This window comes from Oreochromis niloticus, linkage group LG7, assembly GCF_001858045.2.
Source record: "Oreochromis niloticus isolate F11D_XX linkage group LG7, O_niloticus_UMD_NMBU, whole genome shotgun sequence".
Taxonomy (NCBI): Eukaryota; Metazoa; Chordata; class Actinopteri; order Cichliformes; family Cichlidae; genus Oreochromis; species Oreochromis niloticus.
Window position 1 is genome coordinate 24,228,883 of NC_031972.2, and position 18,289 is coordinate 24,247,171.

General features: G+C 39.4%; 1 protein-coding gene across 1 annotated transcript in view; it reads right to left on the bottom strand.

The window, feature by feature from the left end:
- Positions 1–492: 492 nt before the first annotated feature.
- Positions 493–18,289, bottom strand: part of trabd2a (TraB domain containing 2A) — a 69,509-nt gene continuing 51,712 nt past the window's right edge. The window contains exons 5-7 of the mRNA XM_003444399.5: positions 7,929–8,019; positions 5,931–6,203; positions 493–1,798 (exon numbers count right to left, since the gene is read on the bottom strand). Coding sequence (XP_003444447.1) covers positions 1,591–1,798; positions 5,931–6,203; positions 7,929–8,019 — 572 coding nt within the window. The 3' untranslated portion in view covers positions 493–1,590. The remainder of the gene's footprint in view (positions 1,799–5,930; positions 6,204–7,928; positions 8,020–18,289) is intronic.

Here is an 18,289-nt window from a genome sequence, read left to right on the forward strand (position 1 = left end):
TTTATGTCCACCTGATAAAATATTCATACATCTCTGGTGAAAAACATATTTAGAAACAGATATGCGCAATTTAGCTGGTAAATGGTCCTCTATACTCAGTGGATTTTTCACTGTGCTGGTGCTGGGCAGGTCATACAGGAAGAGCTTATGTGTGCTTGATCACTGAAAACAGCTCCCTGTTGGAACTGAAGGTTGTACACATGATAATGGGACTGGAGCGTAAACCTGTTGACCGTTAAATCAAAAGATTTTTTAAGGAATCCAAAAGGTTTTAAGTTTTGGGAAGCTGTACGTTTATTTGTTGTGATGAGTAACACCTTTAAAATAATTTGATCTATACTTAATATAACACTCCCCCCTGACTTTCCACTGATTTGCTTCACAGCGAAGAACAAGCATCGAAGACCAATTTTAAATCCAGATAAATATTTTATTGTGGCTATCTCGTGCCATAAATGAAATGTGAAGGTCCTAAAGCACTACGCGGTCTGCTCATGTAGTCAGTTTAATTATTATTGCCACGATACGCATTTGAAATTACACTGAGAGAACATTTGAAAAACAAGTCATTTTGGCATCATGGTGAGATGAAATATATAAAAAGAAAAGCCACAGGGAATGTTTCACATGGCTAACAGCAAAACTACAGTTTTAAATAAATAAAAAATACTATGAATGCTATGTAAAACACACGCGCGCACACACGCACAGACACATCCACATAGATTCTTTCAGCAAACATATACATCAAAGCAGTCGACAACACTAATAAAGTACAATACAATCACCTGTCCCTTTCAAAAATGTAATTTCAGTGAGACACATGACATGGGGGCTATGGTGGTTAGTTCCTGATTTTGTTTCAAAAATATACTGCATATCTATTTATACTTTTCCATATAAACAACAATGTTTCTGATAATCTTAATTTTTTTTAATAATTCTAAAATACTTCTATAATATTCAAAAGGCATATGTACAATTTTCTCCCCGCAGCAGGTTTTTATGTAATGAAATCAGATTCTTCTAAAATAGAAGAATAAATTAAAGTCTGAGCACTCGTGTTTGCAAGCCCAGTGGGTTTAAGAGCCGATAGACGTTTTTTGTCCCACGCCCACACGCACGTACTCTTACACAGATATACAAAGGACATGTGTCCCAGTTGCTGTTGGAGAAAATATTTAAGCTGAAAAATTACTTAAGTGATTTCTCAAATTTTCAGAGCAACTAATAGGTGTCTACTATAACTGTGTAACCCAGCAAGGCACTGATGAGTTGTGTAATTAGTGATAACACTACGTCTGTTTGAGCTTCGATCTTTTCCCTACTGCGTACTCCGTGCTCACTCTCTGTGTAAATTAAGTGAAACACAGACCTTTATGTTTCAAGTTATATGAACTCGCGTGCACATCAAAGCCCAATCTGTAAAGAGATAAGCCTTACTGCCATGCTTTACAGTTCACTTCCAACATAGCAAACTTTCTGTGCCCAAACATCCATGGAGTGAACAGCTAGAGCAGACTTTTTAGAGCAGTACATTTGAAACCGCCACGTGTACGAGTTTTATTTAGAGTCCTTGTAACTGTTTTACTAGAGGGCCACAGTCCATATCTGTGAGATTACTATAGGTAGTGTGAGGAGGAAGCTCAGTAAAGACAACGAGAAGGTTGAAGGCATTGGTGCTGCTGAAGGAACACGATGATAGTTGTACTGGCTTTGGATCCTGTCAGGCGGCTGCACCGTGATGTAACCATTGATGATGCGAACCATTGGGGGAGGCGGGGACTGCACCACAGAGCTGTAGAGAGAAAAGAGAGGCAAAAACATGGATTTAATAATGAAGATTTATAATATTTCTCAATTAAATGATGGGTCCTAAATGATGAACACAAAACAGAATGATTTTTATTGGTTATAATTAATGAGGATCTTGCATTCATTCTTTATTTGCATTTCTTTCACTGGTTTGTGGGCAAAGGGAATGAGTATTAGTGTGATCCCCCCCACCCCCGAATATTGCACAATGATACTGCACATTGCACACTGACACAAATTAAAACTCATATATGTAAATTAATTTCTAGCAACTACAGGGTGGGCCATTTATATGGATACACTGTAATAAAATGGGAATGGTTGGTGATATTAAAGTCCTGTTTGTGGCACATTAGTATATGTGAGGGGGCAAACTCCTCAAGATGGGTGGTGACCATGGTGGCCATTTAGAAGTCGGCCATCTTGGATACAACTTTTGTTTTTTTCAATAGGAAGAGGGCCATGTGACACATCAAACTTATTGGTAATGTCACAAGAAAAACAATGGTGTGCTTGGTTTCAACGTAACTTTATTCTTTCATGAGTTATTTACAAGTTTCTCTTTGTTCACAGCCATTGAGATGTCGAAGAGATTAACACATGAGGAGCAGATCGAAATTGTGTTGATATCTGGTGAACGCAGTAACCGGGTCATTGCAGCAGATTTCAATGCAAGACACCCTACGAGACCACCCATCTCCCATGCTACAGTTAGCAAACTGCTTGCTAAGTTTCGTGAAACTGGTTCAGTGTTGGATTTGCCAAAATGTGGATGCAAGAAAACTGTCACTAATGAAGAAACATCAGAGGCTGTCCTAGCTTCATTCAGCAAGAGCCCACAGCGTAGCACTCGCCGCATGTCACTGGAGAGTGGCATTAGTCGAACATCCCTTCGGCGGATATTAGCTGCTCACAAATGGCACCCTTACAAACTCCAGCTACTGCAGCATCTCAACGAGGATGACCCAGATCGGCGCACAGAATTTGTAGAATGGGCAAAACGAAAATTGGAACAGGACCCTCAGTTCACGCAGAAGATTTTGTTCAGTGATGAGGCAAACTTTTATGTGAATGGTGAAGTTAACAAACAAAACCACCGCTATTGGTCTGACACTAACCCACATTGGATGGATCCCTCCAAGACTGTTGGAACAACAAAAGTGATGGTTTGGTGTGGTATATGGGGTACAACGATAGTGGGTCCATTCTTCATCAATGGAAACCTCAAGGCCACTGGATATTTGAAATTGCTACATGATGATGTTTTTCCCTCCTTATGCACTGAAGCTGGCACGTTCCCTTAGTTTTTCCAGCAAGATGGTGCACCACCACATTATGGGTGCCAGGTCCGAGTATTCCCAGATGAACAGTTTCCTGGAAAGTGGATTGGTCGTCGTGGGCCAGTTGAATGGCCCCCAAGGTCTCCCAATCTGACCCCCTCCCGATCTTTGGGGTCATCTGAAGGCAATTGTCTATGGTGTGAAGATACGAGATGTGCAGCACCTGAAACTACGGATACTGGATGCCTGTGCTGGCATTTCTCCTGCGGTGTTGCTATCAGTGTGTGAAGAGTGGGAGAAGAGGGTTGCATTGACAATCCAACACAATGGGCAGCACATTGAACACATTTTATAAGTGGTCAGAAACTTGTAAATAACTCATGAAAGAATAAAGTTACGTTGAAACCAAGCACACCATTGTTTTTCTTGTGACATTACCAGTAAGTTTGATGTGTCACATGGCCCTCTTCCTATTGAAAAAACAAAAGTTGTATCCAAGATGGCCGACTTCTAAATGGCCACCATGGTCACCACCCATCTTGAGGAGTTTGCCCCCTCACATATACTAATGTGCCACAAACAGGACTTTAATATCACCAACCATTCCCATTTTATTACAGTGTATCCATATAAATGGCCCACCCTGTATTTCATGGTTCAGCCTTTAAAGGGTTAATTGGATGATGGCTTTCACAATTAACCCATCTTCACTGTCCTGACATTAATTTTTGCTTAGATTCGTTGATTTTTTTTTTTACTCTTTTTATTACAGGAAATACAAAACAACATAAAATCTTAATTTCAGAGACTTTAAAACTCTGTATGCAGCAAATAGTAAACTACACCATACTTTTTCTACAGGCACTGGCTCCCATTTTGCAATTTAGAGTCACTATAGACTGGGTAACTGGGTAGGGTCTTATTAATTCCAGACTTTTACTTAGTTTTTGGTTTTTGGTTTTTTTTTTTTAAACAAAAAGCATTTTGTTTTGTTTGTGTACAGTACATTTCTTTGGTACTGTAGGGGAAATTGTGGCACGATCAGCAGGAAAACCGGCCTCTCTCCACATCCACACATTGTCCACAATTGCCAGAGAAAATATGCAGACTGCAGAAAGTCAACAATGGAAACATTAATGATGATGAAAACCACAAAGGAAAAGTTCTCTGACAGAACTTCTGGGTGCTCAAATCACTGATCGTCACATGACCAACTGCCAATAAACCTGAAAGCTATTATGCCCTTTATCACTCTTCCTTCACTCCCCAAATTACACAGACTGAAGTGTCTGTGAGGCAATGACTGTTTTGAGGTGGTCAAAACCACAAAGACATCATAGCATTTCCATTTTTATTAAAACGGGATATATAAAACACTCCTAACATAATGCCACTTTGCCCCAAATGTACATTACTCTTCATACTTATTTGCATTCAGCTAAATACTCGAGGGGATAGTTTTGGAGAAATAAACTTTAGTTTGTGTGAAAAGGCCTTAAGAGGCGTAAAGAAACCAGGTGTGACATATCACAGAGAACTGTGAGGCTTCTTTTTCTCGAATTGCCTTGCTTTCTCTTACTCAGCCACCTTTTTAGACATTAAAATATACAAGAACGTGCATAACATTGTAACGTCCATGCACAAAGAGTCTGTTTCATTTCTGCTCAAAATACAGGATCTTGTGGATTTAGAGAAAACACTTCTGCATAAATAATGTACATAAATGTTCACAAACCTCCTCTGTTCACATGAAGAAGTGACACTATTTGTTTAGCTTTTTCTTTCCATCACTAATTTGGACTAGTGCATACTGCATATTGAAATAATAATTACTGGTAGCACAAGTTCAGTTTTACAAACTGCTACCTGCAACAAGTTATTAAGTCCAGATCTACATCTGAATAACGCTAATGTTAGCTACTCACACATTCTCTGTTTCAATTAAGATTCTGAGTGGTTATAATGAACAAATTCAACCTGATGTATCTTTGGCTAAGAAGCTGAAATTTTCTGATAGAGCTATAGTTCAAATTCAAATATTCAGATTGCATCTACCTTTTATTCATTTTTCTTTTAGAGTCAGCCGTTTCAGAGCACTTTTCTCAGATGATGAAAAAATGTAAGATAAAATATCTCTGTTTTGTGTCAAGATCACATCTTGTCCTTTTGTCTTTTCTCTTCCAACCCAAATTTGTGCAAGGCCATGGAAGATTTAAACCCTAAATTCCCCAAAGGCGTGACTGAATAGGTTCGGACTAAGTTTATGTGTTGAAGTTCATATTAGCGTTACTGCTTCTACCCAATGACAAAAATACAAAAATGGTGTTTTGGCATTGCAAAAAATGCAGGGATGTTTCCACATGGCAGACCACACCTTGTGCAAAAGACTCCCTTTTGTCTGAAAGGTGATCTTATCGTGTTGTCCTGTGAGTTCCTGCCTGGAGCTACTGTGAGACCAAATCCCGATACTTAGCAGGAATTCCCAGGTCGCTCCTTTCATAACCAAGACACTTACACTAGTTTGGAACTAGTCAGGACTCATATACCACTGCAGGGCACATATGTGTATGTGCTGAAGTTTATGCAAACCGCATGAAGTGTATGGTGATGTGATACGGTGGCTGTTTGAGCCTGCAGCACTGCACCAGGAAGTGTCAGTTTTATTCTATATACAAGTGTGAGTTACGCATTTCTCCTTACATCCTCTCTGGCTTGTTTCTGAGCTCTTGCTATCATACTCTCATTTCACCTGTGGCCTTTCATCTCAAGTCATTGATAACCCATATATAGAGAAGAAAGACCTTCACCTCTTTATCCCTCTTTCTTTCATCTTACCTCTCCTCTATCCGAACCCAGAGGTCATTAAAATGCCTGTGCCGCTGTTTCTTCTGCTTATTCCTCCTCTTTTTCTTTAGCATTTTTCTCTCAGATTTCTCCAGAACCTCCAGGCTATCTGGTGGCAGAAGCATGTGGGGTAACAGATCCTCCTCCAGAGTATGCCCCTGACCCTCCTCTTTGTGAGGAAGCTCGTGCAAGAAAGGTACCAGCTGAGGAGACTCATCGTAATGGTCGTCCAGCTCTGGTGAGACGGGTCCAGATGATGATCGCCTAGAGGATGCACATTACAGTAGGGTAAGATGCTTTAGAAGGAAAGAGAAATGGGGTTCGTTGCATGTCACTTTTATAATAAAATCATCAACTTTAATCTTTAATCATCTTTAATCCTGCCAAGGATGGTGCCAAGCCTGTCTGCAAAAGAAGAAGAGTAGTTGCCCTGCCATAAGCAGAAAACTGGGGATACAAGGCAAGAAACCTTATGAAGATTATCAGATGATGTTTGCCTGTCCAAAGCAAAAGCAAAAACTTGAAATCTTTTATGCTGAAAACACACATTTTTGTGGCTGTTTGGATCAAATCACGTCAGACAGAAAGAGATCATTGTTGAAGAACTCATCAAGTACGGCGAACTATATGAGCTCCAATTAACAATGACCATTAATAGCCTACCGTGGATACGAAGGTGATGCTCGGCTATACTGGCGGTGAAGCCAGTGTTGGTTTCACACTTGTCACACTGCAGCGTCACCACATTTCACCCTGCGTATGATTGCTCGGAGGGCCTTACCATAAATTGAACTTTTAGGATGCACCAAAGGATGAAACAAACTCTTACAGCCTCTGTGCCTTGTCCAAGGATATTGCCATGGACAGCAAAGAATGTAAGGACAAGGTCTGCTTTGCTGTCACAGGCAAAATAAATATCACATTTGCCCGTGAGGTCACTGAAACATGGCATTGTATTCTTGTAGGAGAGTCTAAAAGTGCTGAGCAAAAGTAGCAAAGTCCTGAAAGTATGTTAGAGTGTTTTTAAACAGGTCAGGAGTTTATTCCACCTGACAGTCCTGTTAAAGAGCCTGCCAATAAAACTTTAACATGACAGTTTAAAGTGAATATTTGATCATAATAAGTAAATGGCAGAGAAACACCCAAAACAAGCAGGAGAAATACACTTCCAAATCAAGAGCAGAGCGAAGCAGAGCAAAAATTTGTGTATTACAAACAGGTCTCCATTCTTCCTCCATTCAGGATGCAATGGAAGGACAAAAATCTTAACATAGCTTTCTTTTTGTGGAAGAACAAATTACAAGTTGGGAAGCATGACAGAAAAACCTAAACTCTTCTTTTTGATACTATTTGACACTAGTTTTCCTTTCAAGACACATTAATCCCCATGAATAAACCAATACTGGTAACAAAGAGAGTAAATGCACTTAGACCTGAACAACTGTGATACTGTGATGTCAGATATATCAATGAAAAGTCCAATAATAAACTCTTATACATGGATATAACGAAAGCTGTCTGTTCGCTCATAACAACATCAAGGTAGTATATGAACAGGTTAGATGTGGGTTCATCTCAGGCTCATAATACCGTATCAAACACGGGGGCTGTGTGTGAGAAAGTAGAATTATCTATTCATTCACTCAGACACAGGAACAAGAACACAGATTTAAAGCGAGATAACCACCCTCAGTGTGCCAAGGTAGACTGCACTACATGCTTCACAGCAGGAGGTGAGAACCCTACTTAAGTTGGCCTTTTCAACACCACTTCATTGGTGGCCAGCGGGGAATTTGTGACACTTATCTCCCAGTACAATCTAAGCTGAAACAAGAGAAGACTTGCAAAAAGCACACAGGCGGGGAGACGTTACCGAAAACACCATATAGTATATGAAAAACTGCATCAAAAAGCTGCGGCTGTCTCACGGTCCAGTCCCGTTAAACGTACTGCAGCATGATGATGATAATTAGACTGAAGCAAACTCACCGGTTTATGGGCTGCCCAGCAGGTGTGTGCTCCACCTCGTATCCCTGGCGACGAAGGACGTCAATAACTGTGTTGTTCCCCAGAAAGTGACCTGCAGCCAACAAGAAGAAAATGATAAATTTGCTGTTCTGAAAGGAGATGATGAGCTATTTCAAACTAAAATAAGCGAAACATTGTCAGGACAGCAGCGATGCAAGCGACAGCTCTGTTAGTTCTCTTTCTCGTTTAACTTCAGAGTAAAACAAAAAGCAAGCCTGATATCACCAATCAAAATACACATACGCATACATTTATAGATCTGCTTCTGTCATCATTACAAAACTTATGATTCCTACATAAGTAAGTTCAGTGTTGCTTTTCTCTGCATCGCCTATCCACTTGTCATTACCTCTCCTTTTCCCTTTCCTCTTCCACGTCCTTTACTTCGAGCTTTCTTCCTCCATTCTTAATTAATCTTCTACCCTCCATATTATATCTCTTTTCTTCCCTTTCCATTTTCTTCTCTCTGCTCTCCTTCTTTCTTATCTCCAGCTTCCCCTCTATTCCTTTTTTCCCCTCTCATTCTCGTTGTGACCCTCTCAGCTAGGTGAAGTAGGGGCATTGAGGCTTCAGGTTGCCATGTCAAGAGGTCTCCATTCTTCCTCTCACTCTGACAAAAGGGAGCAGGGGTCCATTGTTTGGGCCTGCTCAGCCGTGGCACCACAGAGCTGTGTAAACAATGAGCCCCAGCACTTTAATCTGGCCTAGAGCCATCGATAGAGAGAGGTTAGCCTGGATGCACTATGGGTGTCGTGATGCTGCCCAGAGACTTGGACTGAATGCTGGTTAAAACAATGTCACATTATGTCCCAGCCATAGAAAAAGGCCAGAGAAGGGACTTCTACAATGTTTGCATATGATCTGCTAGAGTAAAACAGTTAAACGATTTGTCAGTGTGAATTTTGTGAGTTTAGTCTTAGTCTAAAAAGAAGTCTTTTTGATCCCATGAGCTCTTTTTTCTTCTAAAGCTTTTCTTTTTCCTACGCTACAAGCTAACTGTATATTTCTGATGTATAAACAGAAAAAAATACCATTAATTATGTTTTCATATCTTATGTTTTCTCTGTCTTAAGGCACATTTACCTAATTCAGGTTTGCTAAAAGCTATAGGAGAAAACCCGCTGTTGCCACAAAAAAAAAGAAGACATTTTTGTACTTGTGCAGTAATCATTAGCATGGTCGGCTAAATATCCAGAAGCCCTTAAACTCACAATGAGAGCTGAACCAGAACGAAACAGAGACAGAGACACTGTTTTCCAGCTTGCCCACGTTTAGAAACAACTCAGCGTGATTTATGCAAGTTTACGTCAGGGGATTAAGGTGGGATAAATGGAGCTGTTGAGCACAATATAGAGCCATAGAGAGGTGGGCGGACTTCAGAACTTCAAAGGAGCACAATTCACACACATACGTACGCACACGCAAGCACTAAGGAGGTAAGCCATCAATTCTGTCATGTCCCCAAAGGCCAGTGTGTTCATGGGGAGTGAGAGCGTGTTTGACAAGATGAAAAAAAGTAGAGTTCATTTATTCCTGAGTTTAAAAAACTTTTTTTTTTTTAAATCCTGTGGCACAAGAAAATAAAATAAAAAGTGACATTTGTGTGCTTTAAATAATAAACTTTTTTTTTTTAATAACAAGCTATCTTATCAACATGCAACCAATGCTTTAAAGCAGATTTTAGGCCATGCTTAATCAATATAATAGAAAACACGAGTGGTGAGACTTTAAACTTTCACACGCCTGTTTCAGAGGGACATTTTTATTTTAGGCATGCTTTTGGATGGAATGCAGCAAACCCTTCACACAAAGACCATTTTATAAGTGTTCCATTTAGCATGAAACATGGGAAACTTGCACTCTAATGGTGCGCCCAACTCATGAAATCACAAACAAAAACAAAATGTAGACATCTTTGATTAAAAATGATTGATGCCCCAGGAAAAAGGTATAAAGTGGGAAAAGAAAATTATGTGTTAGGCCTGGATTTTGATGAAATATGGGCTCTGTATGCTGTAACATTTGGCCACTGGCATGAACCTTATGGCTTTAACCTTATAGGCTATTTCTTTTGTAGATACTAGTTTCATTTGTGTTATGTTGATGTGAATTGTCCAACAGTAACAACATTGCTCATTAATTATATTTATTTTAATTAAGAGAAATAAAATCTAAGATTCTTATGTTTGGATTCATTTCATTTCAGTACACTTTGTGCCTTTTGATGATAAGATGAAGCAATATTTTCACTAATTTAACGAAACAAGTTAGCCTACACGAACTTAACAAAACATTCAAGGCCACACCCAGTTGTAAGCATATACCATAAAATATGATTCTTCAGTAAAAGCAAATTCTTCTTAGTATGTGTAATTTGTATGGATAAAAAATTACTAAAGTTACCAGTGCCCTGTATAATGTACCCTGCTCTCACCCTGTGACTCCTGGGATAGGCTCCAGCCCCCCAGCGATCCTGAATTGGATAAGTGGCTAAGAAAATGGAAATGGGTGGATGGACAGAAAGAAGGAAGGCAGTGTTCTACTGCATAAGTGAGAGATAATATCTAAAGGTATCAACAAGCAGAGCTCCACTACGGCTGTCTCCAGCACAGTTTAACTCCTGGTTGTCTCACGCTAAATCAAAACAAACATATCTTTGTACCATAGTTATAAAAGCTGCAAATGTTGTTGTTTTTTAAGAGTCTACTGGCTCACCGTGTTTTTCATTACTAATTAAGTTTAGAGTTTTCTAAGTTAAGGTGTTGTTACGTGTTGTTTTTCGGTTGGGTACATAAGCAGTAGTTTATATTTATAGGGTCCCATTCAAAACAGAGCTGCAGGCTGCCGCCCAGCATAAAGCCCATGCCACAGTTTTAAGAGCACACTTCTAGAATAACATGTGTGACATCTGACATATATTTCCACTGATTATTCATTTAGACCAATTTCATACATTTTACATTTATGAAATTGGCTCAAACTTTGTGCCCTATTGCACAATATATTCACTGTATGGTTTATTTTGTACCACTGAGAGGGGGGAGATGGTACAGATAAAGACCTGTGACCTGAAAGCTTTCATTCACAGCTAACTTCCTTCATGGAGCTACATGCATACATGATTGGACCTCTGAGTTGGAGCACCATGGACCAGTTCATGTTATGGTTATATAAAAGTGACATCTTTTATAATCGTCTACCAGCAGAGTCTAACAATAAACATAAAAACTAAAATCTTTCAAAGCACTCTTTAAACCTATCTTATAATATTGTGTCTGAAAGCTGTTACAGGGTAGTCATTTGCATTGTTGCAAAGACTTTTGCTGGAAAGATGAATACATCAGCTGCTAGTCTAGTTCTTACATCCACTCTCCCACACTGTCAAACTCAATGCCGACATCCTTGCTCTAGTCCAGTCATTTTCTTGCCTGGTTTCTATAAGCCAGTTAGCCTCAATTCTGTGTGCTGTAAATCTCACTGCTCATTTGTCACTCTGCCATTCAGGCTCTAATTTGTTCAGCCCATCTCCGCCTCACCATAGTCACTCAAAACTCTATACAAACCTCCATCTTCACCTGCACCACCACCAGCGTCTAAACTCCAAAGGGTCCTGGCCTAAATCCTATCGTAGCCGAGACTCTGTTCTGTTGTGATGGGTCATCTGAGTCTCATCACCAAATAGAATAACTGAATTCTGTATCTCAATAAATTATGTTTCTCTTTATTGAACTTTTATGATATTGAGATAACATGACTTTCCTGGTTGACACACGATTAACCGATCATCAGCAAGTGTGAGCATCTCTGTATAAGCAATAGTTTGGGCAGTTTGGTGGTCTGGAGCACGTGTGTTAACATAATGGGTTAATGTGAGGCTACATAATGTCACAGTCTTCCCTGCAAATTCATCACTAACGTCATAGTGTGCAATGCTCAGGAGCTACATCTCAGCATCTCAAAACAGTTAGAAAAAGACTGAACAGATATGGCTCGTTTGGCATGGTTGCCAGGGGACAGGCTCTTCTCAAAAAAAAGAACGTGGCCTGATGACTTAGGGATTACAAAGTTGCAAATGAACAAACAACCACACTTCTGGTAATGATTTTAGCTTGTTTTGCAACCACAGGACCTGAAGTCTAGAGCTAAAGGCTAAATGCAAGGCAATCTGACAGCTAAAGAATGGTGAAAATTTGGTGACATAGCAGATACCAAGCACACCAGCAAATCTACAGAAGAAACACGGGCAAAACAAATCAGGTTTGTGGCAATGACCCAATCAAAGTGAGACCTCGTGAGTCCTGTGGCAGGACCTTGAGAGAGGGACATGTGAAGAAATATCTGCAACCTTTAAGGAACTGAATCAACACTGTAAAGAACAGTGGTCAAAATTCTTCCACAACCATATAAACGACTTAGAAAGCCATACAAAAAAAATGATTACTTCTTTATTGTTGCTAAAGGAGGTGCTACTAGCTAGTTACAAGCTAGGTTCTACATGCTAGACTCTGCAGTCCACAGGAGCTTTTCACGTGACTTTATGTGCTAACTGTGAATATTTGTCTGTAACATGAACAAAATACATTTTTGCTAACTCTGTACTAAATCAGAGGAAACCCAGAAAAGAACCACAGCAGTATTTGTCCTTAAACACTTATCCAGTTTTCAGAATCAGTGTGTCAAATTATTAGAACATATGGTAAGCTTTAAATACTGTTCCTTTTCCATACACATCAATATTTACATTACAACTTGTAACTAAGGCTGAAGCAGCAGTTCTCATAACATTACAGCATGCTGGATAAACAAACTCTACATGTATAGGCACCACTGAGGACATTCTGCCCTACATAGCCTTTTCTTTCTGTTTATGTACACATGTTCCTTGCTAGTCAGCTGGACCCAGCAGCCCATAATCATGACCACTGAGCACTGAATAAAGCCTTTTACTGAAGACGATGACAATAAGATATCTGATGTGTGGAGCGTTTGGTTTGCTTCTTTCGGGAAGATACTATTATTGCCCAAGACGTAGAGCCACAATCTTTGGCTCGAATGGTCATTTTCAGTTTTTCTATTCTTGTTCAGATATTTGACACTACAGCGGTTTCCTGAACATCAACTGTGCATAAATTACAGCACAGAGACAAAGAGAGCTATAAAAACAAAGAGATTCAGACTATTAAAATAACAAACTGAATTTCATGATCTGACATCTCTAGGACGTCGGAAGTACTAACCTGCCAAAGATTTTACTGGAAAAATCACAGTTTTGGCTCTTTGAGCTGCTAAAAGTTGAGCAAAACCTCACTGCCTTCAACTGTCAAGGAGACTTAGCCATCCATGAAGGCAACAGTCATGTCAAAGGCAAATAACAAGAAAATGACTGGTTATCAACTCACATAGAAATCACACAACCATCCTGGTGTTTTTCAAACAATGCCAGCTCAGTATTAACACACATATCAAGTGTCTGGAAATATGGGCTCTGCTTACACTGCACTTTTTTAATCTCTGGTTAAGTCATAGATTTGCATGTCCTTGATGGACAGTCAATTCCTCCTTGTATTAAACTGAAACCTCATCAGTTATCAGTCACATGCAATTTGGTTGAAAAGAACAGGACACCATTGGAAGTAATATCAAACCACAGACATGATGATTAAACGCTGTCAAGCTAGTTAAGAGTAATTACACACGGTGCCTTGTAATACAGTCTATCAATCTTCACTTTATTATTCTATGATAATTTGTAGATGGATAAAACATTTCATAGGATACAGCTGAAAATACTAGATTTCTTTTTTGTGAATGGTTTGTTTCACTGATTTCAAAGCAGGCTTCACGTCTTTTTTCTTTCTATTTTAAGGAAAAACCGAACAATCAGTGTACAACCATGAAATCAAAAAAGCTTTACGTAAAAGTTCTGCTTACTTTCAAGAAACTAAAATCTGACTCAAAAGTTTAGATTGGAGCAAAACAAAGGAGTATTAAATAATTAATAAATATTGATGCAGTGATTTTTGTTTCTTTTTAAACAAAAAAAAAGTTGCAAGAAAGTTGGCGGCAAATCTACTTAACACTTTGAATAAGATGCCTTTATCATGTGATGCGGGTATTCCATCTTACTTTAACTAAAATTTTTTGTAGTGACCACAGAAATAAAAGTACAGTACGCTGAGGGTGATGGGAAATAAAATCACTTTGGGTCATAAAACGTTAACTAAAATAATAGAATAGTATAATTTTATTGAACAAAACAAGCTTTCTAGTGGCGTGGTCAGTCACTAGTTTTCATCCAATTGAGACCCTGAGAATTTTATAATAGCACATCAAATACCTACCCAGAGAAATGCATAGTTGGTACTAGAGCTACACTGATAACACTGCTGTTGAAGGTGACAGAATGGAAATACATGAAATAACCACTGAGTGTTTAATCTGAATATATCTATACCACAGTGTGATTATTGCAGCAACAGCTGTTGTTCTACATACATGAAACTTTCATAATCTTCCTACAACACACAAAGTCACAACTCCTCTTATACATTCAAAAGATAAACAACCAAAATATTGCCAAGCAACCACCTACAAATGACCAATTTGTACCAATTATGCACATATAAAACCATCAAATCATTTTAATTTCACAACAAGTAGAATGCAGTTTATATCCAAGGTACTTTTCATGATGCATGACTTTACCATGCAGCCTAGCAACCACCTACTAATGGGCTAAAGCACTTGTTTTTTTAAACATGAACTATGAAATGCTAAAGCATTTCCCTTTATATATATTCACTTTATAGTTTGACCATTTTTGACATTTAATTTCTATCTACAAAAATTTTATTATGCAAGATATGTTATGATGCCACCATGGTCTAAAATCACAGACCAAACAATCCTGTATCAGAGGCATGCAGAAGATTATCTAATGCAGCCAGCTTGAGGCGCTGAAACTCTTAATGTTAACATTATTCATATCCTTGTGGGCACCGTGATTTTTTTACCATTGGATGAGTCATGGAAAAGAAACTTTTTTTGAATGTCAATGTCGTTGCCTGGAATCAATTTAGCATGATGTTACATGCAAATACATGTTGTCATTTTGATCCAAACCCCCTGCAGGATAAGGGTACTCTTTTCGTGAAAGCATAAGAGAGAACGCCAAAACCAAGATAGTTTTGGTTAAACGGGTGTGCATACAAGCCAGCAGATTTAGTCCCCACCCAAGTCTCAAGCCTTTTATTGGAGTACACCAACTTTCTAACTGTAGAGTATATTACATTGTAGCTCTAGACTGTTTTATCTCTTGCAAGTCCTTCAAAAACACAACTTACCACAAAGACTTTAAAAACGCTGGGCTCTGTAGCATCAGAGAAGTCCAGCTCAGTGGGACAGCAGTAGAGCTCCACGTGTTGTTTTAGGCAGACTCGACAACATATTACATCATTACAATCAGACCTCGTCCATTCAAACTCCTCCAGGATGTGGTTTTGAAAGAAAGATGCCAGTGATAAGAGAAAGCTGTGATAAACGATGGTTGTGATACGGCTGTAAGAATTTGAAAGACAAGCAGGACTGATCATACACAAGAGAAAGCCACACACCACGTACCTTTATAGAGTTAGACCAAAGAATGCTAACATCTCCACCAATACCAAAACATTTCTCCTTGTACTTCTCTCAGGCATGTTACTGTGTGACAGACAGTTCACTAATAGGCTTAATTCAGTGAAATAAAACAATTTACAATCAAACTGATACCGATCAGGATTATGTAAACAGACACAGCTGTTGAAGTAGAGATGACAAAGAAAAAATGAGACACACGGGGAAGGGAAAACAAAGCGGCTAGACATAAATGCAGACAGAAAACAAGGCAATTCAAGACAGAAGTAGAAACAAAAGAGCAGATTTATCCTTCTTACAAAAGAAAAACAGATTGCAAAGCAATACAGGAATGTCAAGACTTCAGATACCAGACTGTGATAGCAGAGGACAAGAGCATCCTTTAAGGCCACAGTTTTATAGCTAAAACAAACTATTGAGATTCTGTAGACTGTATCTTGAGGCTGTGCCCATGCAAAGTCGGCTTACTACCACCAACCTGAAAAAAATGAGTGGGGACGAGACAGTTTGAAGCGCTGTGTCAGCTTGGTGGTGGTTTTCAAACAATTTTATTAACCAAATATCTTGAGCTCAAGCTAAACTAGGGAAAATGGAGAATAGGAAATGTGAATTTGAGAAGAGATTACAACTAGACGTGAACTCCTCATTCACATAATTTGGATCAGGAAACTTTTAGGTGCTTTGGAAGAAATCGATTTCGTTGCCTTCATCTTATCCGACACTGTTTGTTACCACCAATTTGTTATTTAATGGTCGGCGTCTCTGTCGCAGACAAGTGTTCGGTCTCTTTATTGTGGATGTTATTTGGGAGAATGTGAGAGAAAGTACATGGAGTTGCATTATTTAGTGCAAATTTGCAGCAACTTTGTTCGCACTTGGAGAATTGATGAAGACGGATCATTAAATGTGTTTGTCATTTAATTACTTTGTCTTGCTTGATGCATTTTTTTGTTTTTTTTAAACATGAACTATGTTTATAATTAGTGTGACAGCCGCTCAAGGGTCTGCAAGAGGTTTTTAAGATTGTGCTGAGCAACTGCAGCTTTAAATTTATGCTGAGCCTAAATGAAAAACAGGGCACATAAGAGGTCTGTGGTGTGAGGTTGTTTTTTAAATAAACCCTCACTTGAAAATTTGTGGTGGCACACAGCACTTTGGAGCCGTGTTAGGGATTACATCTGTCAGGCTGCAATAGTCTACACTCTCTCTCTCGGCGCAGTCCTCATTTTTAGCTCGTTCTGCCAAGACATTAAGGGACTTGAATACACACCGGCTCATTCACTGTGAAAAAGTGATCAAAGTTGGAAAATTCTTTACAAGCGAGCAGTTCTGACAAAATAAACCGGAGCAATGCCAATTCTGAAAGTCCCTACCACTGAATGTCTCATTTTACAAATAAAGTTTCAGAGAATATTTAATAGGGGATGGTGCTGGGCCACCTGTCCACCTACAGCCTGGAACTGAATGAAGTAGAAGTAAATAGCATAAAGTGGAAATATCAAAGTAAAGCTCCTAAAAACTGTACTCGTCACTTTCCAGTACTTATATCCAGTTCAGCGTCTCAAGCGCCAAGAAGGAGAAAAAACAGTGTGTTTGAATATCCGTGACTGAGAAGGCTCTCTTACTGATATACAGTCAAATTCAATTGTTTCTTCATCTGCATGGTAGAGACTTTTTGAAACGGCAAAGTGGGGCAGATGGAAAATTTATGCACAATGAAGACATTTATATAAGAAAGAGAAGGCAATTTGATATATGCAGATATATTCTATTGAGAAAAAGAGAAAGGCTTGGTAAAAGATGCCTAGTTTCAGCATTGGACCCTCAATATTATACAAGTTTACACACTCACCAGGTTCACCTAGCTAGTATTAGGTTAGGCCCCCTTTTCCCTTCAGAACTCTCTTAATTCTTCATGGCACAGACTTCCTCATAGATTTGGGTCCATATTGACATGATAGCATCATATAGTTGCTGCAGATTCATCTGCTGTACATCCATGATATCAATCTGCTGTTCTACCACACTGCAAAGGTGATATGTTGGATTTAGACCAGGGGTGTCCAACTCCAGGCCTCAAAGGCTGGTGTCCTGCAGGCTTTAGATGTGTCCTTGATCCAACACACCTGATTTAAATGGCTAAATTTCCTCCTCAACATGTCTTGGAGTTCTCCAGAGGCCTGGCAATGAACTAATCATTGAATCAGGTGTGTTGACCCAGGGTGATATCTAAAACCTGCAGGATACCGGGCCTCGAGGCTTGGAGTTGGACACCCATGATTTGGACTGATGACTGTGGAGGCCATTTGAGTTCAGTGAACTCTTTGTCATGAGCTGTCACAGTTTGAGATGATTTGAGGAGACAAGGTTCATTATCCTGTAGAAAGCAACCATCAGGAGATGGATACACTGTGGACCCAAAGGGATGTGCATAGTCAGCATGCACCACACCATTACACCACCACCACTGGCCTGAACCATACATCCAAGCCAAGATGGAGCCACTCTTCCACCCTACTGTCGCAGCAGAAATTGAGACTCATCAGGCCAGGCATCAGCTTTCCATTCTTTTGTTATCCAACTTGCCTGTTGAAATTGCAGTCTCCCTTTTCTGTTAGCTGAAAGCAGTGGCATCGTGCTTCAAGGTTCACATCGTGTTGTGTTCAGAGATACTCTTCTGCATACCT